Source organism: Echinops telfairi, unplaced genomic scaffold (assembly GCF_000313985.2).
Source record: "Echinops telfairi isolate 266 unplaced genomic scaffold, ASM31398v2 ScPeMD7_2565;HRSCAF=3150, whole genome shotgun sequence".
Taxonomy (NCBI): Eukaryota; Metazoa; Chordata; class Mammalia; order Afrosoricida; family Tenrecidae; genus Echinops; species Echinops telfairi.
In genome coordinates, this window is record NW_022106463.1 from 12,651,569 (window position 1) to 12,652,879 (window position 1,311).

Consider the following 1,311-nt stretch of genomic DNA (forward strand, 5'->3'; position numbering starts at 1 on the left):
TCTCTTCACTGCTGTCTTGATTTCAGTGTGTCCGTCTTCATGCCTCTCTTGCACGCCACTCCTTCTTCTTAGTGCTGCTCTTATTCTCTCCTAGCTTTGTGAAGAAACTTTCAGGACTTTCCTTTCATCTACTTCCTGAGTGTAGAGTCAACCAACCTATCACCTTCCTTCCTAACATGACCTCCGGGATCACCCTTATTTCTAGCATCCATACTAGAATCAGACTGATTTTATACTTTCAATCTTGGCATCTTTGTTTCTCTAAGCCTTCCTTCTGGCTTCTCGATCATCAACAACCCACCATCTTTCAAACTCTAGTTCAACAGCTACTGCGTTCCTGAAACAGCTCAGGCCTCGTTGAGCTTCACTTTCTGTGAACCTCACTAATCTCAGTTGGTCGCACCATCATTGCCTTAAACTCACTCATTGCCATTGAGTAGATTCTGACTCATAGTAACCTTATCCCCATGAGTCTCCAAGACTGTAACTCTTTACAGGAGTAGAAATCTCCATCTTTCTCCCATGGGTCAGCTGGTGGTTTTGAACTGCAGACCTTGGGACTAGCAGTCCCATACATAAGATCTCCTCTCATTGTCCCACACAGTCACTAATTGTCATCTTGTCTCTCCGACTTGATTGTAAACTCTTAGTTCAAAGACATGCTGCTTCCTGTGCTTTGAGCCAGTTGGTTCATTGGAAACAATGAGAAAAGAACTAGATTGTGGAATTCAAATATGCTTTTCTTTTAATTCCCAGAAAACTGTCATGGGAGATGCCTCAGACGCTACTCTCTTGAAATTCTCGGAGGTCATATTGGGCGACGTGATGGAAATTAGGAAAAGAAACCGTAAAGTAGTCGAAATCCCCTTCAACTCCACCAACAAATTCCAGGTGAGTTTTCCCTCACAGTTGGCCCTTTGCTACCACCAGAATGGCATTTCTATGTGCACGTAACCTTTGCATCATTCTTAGTCTAGAAAATCCCTGACTTCAAAAGTAGTGCTCAGTAGTTTGAAAATATTTTCTGCTTTCTCTTCTATCGAGGTTTTTATCTGTTTTACTTTGTTATTCTTGTTAGTTGTGGTTTGTTTGTCTTTTAATGTTTGCCTATATATGAAATCCGGGATAGGTCAATCTATAGAGACAGTGACTGGTCGAATGGTTCCTGGGGGGTTGTATGTATAGAAAGGGAGACTGGAGGGAGATGGGGAGTGAATTACTATTAGTATGGGGTTGTATATATAGCAGGGAGATTGGAGGGAGATGGGAGTGAATTACTATTAGTATGGGGTTGTATGTATAGCAGGGAGA

General features: G+C 42.2%; 1 protein-coding gene across 1 annotated transcript in view; it reads left to right on the top strand.

The window, feature by feature from the left end:
* The window catches only part of LOC101664088 (potassium-transporting ATPase alpha chain 2-like), a 52,433-nt gene that overhangs the window by 23,660 nt on the left and 27,462 nt on the right, over positions 1 to 1,311 (top strand). The window contains exon 10 of the mRNA XM_013007902.2: positions 757 to 891. Within this exon, the coding sequence (XP_012863356.2) occupies positions 757 to 891 (135 nt within the window). The remainder of the gene's footprint in view (positions 1 to 756; positions 892 to 1,311) is intronic.